The 3,438-nt window shown below is 53.4% G+C and overlaps 1 protein-coding gene across 1 annotated transcript; it reads right to left on the bottom strand.

The window, feature by feature from the left end:
* Positions 1-795: 795 nt before the first annotated feature.
* On the bottom strand, positions 796-2,059 carry lratd1 (LRAT domain containing 1; the record flags this gene model as incomplete). The annotated part of the gene is given in 6 exon segments (XM_080452935.1): positions 796-857; positions 860-1,097; positions 1,099-1,231; positions 1,615-1,827; positions 1,829-2,013; positions 2,015-2,059. Coding segments are annotated over 6 exon segments (876 nt in total).
* Positions 2,060-3,438: the final 1,379 nt, after the last annotated feature.

Below are 3,438 nucleotides of genomic sequence, written 5' to 3'. Positions count from 1 at the left end.
TGCAGTGGGGGCCAAGCCTATTAGTTATCCAACCCCTTGCAGTGGGGCCAAATGTGTTAGTTATCCAGCCCGTTGCAGTGGGGCCAAATGTGTTAGTTATCCAGCCCGTTGCAGTGGGGCCAAATTTGTTAGTTATCCAGCCCGTTGCAGTGGGGCCAAATGTGTTGGTTATCCAATCCCTTTGCAGAGGCGCCAAGCCTCTTACGTTATCCAACAGAAGAAAGGAAAACAGAAACCGAGCCATGTGTGTTGCTGCGTGGAGCAGAGTCTGTTTAAAGGTACAAGGTGGTGATTGATCGGGGGCAATGGGGGTTCGGCCCGAAATAATGTGTCCCACACATTCAACACGGATTCCGAAGGGGCGCTGTCTTGTTTCTTATGGTTCAGTTTACCACTCTGCGGTTTGATGGGAAAATATTCCAGCAGCGCTCCAGCCCTGAGGCACGTTCCACAAAAAAAAACAAAAACACACAGGACCCATCCCTCCATGGTCTGCAGGCTGCGCCCCAAAAAACAAACAGGTCCTTGCATGTGTGTGTGTTATCCTCAGGGTTACTGTAACTACAAAGGAAGTTTCATATTGAACCAAATGGACCCCCCTTAAGGGTCCCTTTGATTCTACTTGCACCCTCTTCTGAGTGTATTTAACCCTGGGGATTGCACTGTGTGGAGAATGGATGAACCGTAATCGCATCTGTCCGCGTCTGTGCGCTTCCGCGCACGTATGTGCGCATCCGTGCGCGTCTGTGCGCGGAAACGGGGGTGGGAGGAACGCAGAGAAGGAGGATCGACCATTCAAACGTGATTCCGGATCATTCCTTCATCCCCCCCGTTAACCAGCGACAGCTCTTTGAGGATCCGCTGGCGTCCACGCGTCTCCTCTCGCGGACCATGTCCTCCAGGCTGTGGAACAGCAGCGTGTGCACGCCGCTGCCCGTGCCCAGGTGCACCTTGAGGAAATAGCGGCGCTCCGCCGACGAGCGGTGCGCCGCCTCGCCCCCGGCCTTGAACTCCCGCTTGCCGAAGCGGCACCAGGCGGCGAAGCTCTCCGAGTTGGTCCAGCATATTTCCCCGCTGCTCAGGCCCAGGTGTCCGGCCCGCGTTCTGCATCACCAGGTCGGCCGGCAGCGGTCGGTAGCGGTAGCGGTTGTTCACTATCCTCCCGTGGCGGCCGTTGCTGACCTCAAGCAGGCTGTCCTTGCGGATCTCCCCCTTGTGCAGGTGGATGACCCTGTGGGGGGTGCAATTAATCGATTTAATTGATTATGAACAATAATCAATAATCTATTAAAAAATATATTTTGTTTTTTGATCTATTTTGGGGTGAAAATGTGAAATTTAGCTTTTCCCCGAAATAATTTGTAAAATGAGCAAGCGTAGCTGATCTACAAGCTCACACTGCATCGAGATGCGATGTGTTATAAGCTTGTAGATCGGCTAGAATCGGATGAAGTACCCTATAAAGTAGGGCTTGAGTCGATTTAGTGAATTGCAAAAAAGAATACGTAGATACATGGCTATTTGCTTCTCGATTAGTCGAGTAATAAAAAGGGTAATCCATAGAATAAAGTAACCACATCCATAGGAGGAGAAGAAGAAAAAAACGGAATCCACAGAATAATGACCTGGTCGCCGTGCTCGTAAATGGCCCAGTGGGGGGCCTGTGCGCTCGCCACCAGCTCCAGCAGGTCGCCGGGCTTGCACATGGTCAACAAAGTTTTGGCGGAGTACACGTTGAGGTCCTGGTTCTCCTGCAGCTTGGAGAAGATGCACTCCTGGGAGCAGAAGGCGGAGTACTGCACCTCCTGCACCGCCACAGGGCCCCTCCTCCTCCTCGTCCTCCTCGCCGCCCCCCATGTGCTGCTGCTGCTCCTTGTTGGCGGTGGTGGTGAAGCCGCAGTCGGACGTCGGCGTGCGGACGTCGTCCGCCTCGTCCTCTTCGTCGGAGAAGAAGTAGGCGACGCCGACGCGCAGCTCGTCCTTCTCCAGGCCGCACGGATCCCCCGTGGGCAGGCTCGCTGTAGTTGAGGTGGGTGATCCTGTCCAGTTGGTTTCCCATCAATGACTTGGCGAGAAGGCAGAGGCATGGACGACTGCGGTGTCTGGGTGAGAGACAGAGAGAGAGAGATGGAGAGAGGGAGGGAGAGGCAGGAGTGGAGAGAGAGAGAGAGAGATGAGAGAGAGAAGAGAGAGAGAGAGAGAGAGAGAGAGAGAGAGAGAGAGAGAGAGAGGCAGGAGTGGAGAGAGAGAGAGAGAGAGAGAGAGAGAGAGAGAGAGAGAGAGAGAGGCAGGAGTGGAGAGAGAGAGAGAGAGAGAGAGAGAGAGAGAGAGAGAGAGAGAGAGAGAGAGAGAGAGAGAGAGAGAGAGAGAGAGAGAGAGAGAGGGAGAGAGAGGGAGGGAGAGAGAGGCAGGAGTGGAGAGAGAGAGAGAGAGAGAGAGAGAGAGGGAGAGAGAGGGAGGGAGGGAGAGAGAGAGGCAGGAGTGGAGAGAGAGAGAGAGAGGAGAGAGAGAGAGAGAGAGAGAGAGAGAGAGAAGGGCGGGGGGGTTTAGAGGGAGTGAGAGAGGATGAAAGAGAGGGTAAGAGACAGAGAGAGAGAGAGAGAGAGAGAGAGAGAGAGAGAGAGGAGTGGAGGACAAGTGGCGTCAAAAAGCCGACACACTAACACCTTCTCTCGGGGCCGATACGATCTGTAATCCACCTTCCGCCTTTCACTGGCAGCGGTTAACAAGGTGGAAGAAGAAGAGACATCCGATAAGGCATGGCGTCTCGGCGGTAAACGCAGATAAGAGCTAAGAGCACAAAGCTTTCACATTCCTCCCCGTTCGTTCAATAGATGAGAGCGGCAGCTATACTGAACAACACTTGTCAGCAGCAGTCAAAAGCTCTCTCTCTCTCTCTCTTCTCTCTCTCTCTCTCTCTCTCTCTCTCTCTCTCTCTCTCTCTCTCGTTACTTAGCCAACAGAGTGAGCTCCGCTAAAAAACCCCAATCAATGATTCACTCCCTTAACACCCATTAGTCAATCATTCATTCTAGCGGCTTTAAAACAGCCCCCACCTGCCACAGAGGCCAAAGAAAGACCACAAGAATCGTTTACAATCCTCCGGGTTTAGTCCCTTTAAATAGAGGAGAAACAATAAAACGAATAGGTCCATTCTCGTGCCATTTACGCACGCAGCGCACACAGGGAGGAGGAGGGGGAAAAGTGCAGGTACCTGTGAGCTCCCAGGCCAACAGTTAAAGATCCTTCCGTTCCATGGACGCCGTGGCTTCACACGTTTCCCCTCACTGGGTTTCCTTCTCTTCTCCTCCCTCTGTCTCTCTCTCTCTCACTCTCTCTTCTTGTGCTCTCTCTGCTTCTCTCCAAACAGCCTGCTTCACTTTAAGTACTACGGATAGCTCCTCCCCCCTCCCCCCCCGCTCCCTCCCGCCTCTGTCT

The sequence above is a fragment of the Gymnoscopelus braueri genome (genome assembly GCF_963280865.1).
Source record: "Gymnoscopelus braueri genome assembly, chromosome: 16".
NCBI classification, from domain to species: Eukaryota; Metazoa; Chordata; class Actinopteri; order Myctophiformes; family Myctophidae; genus Gymnoscopelus; species Gymnoscopelus braueri.
Note: the sequence above shows the minus strand (reverse complement) of the source record. Positions and strands in the feature narration are given on the sequence as shown.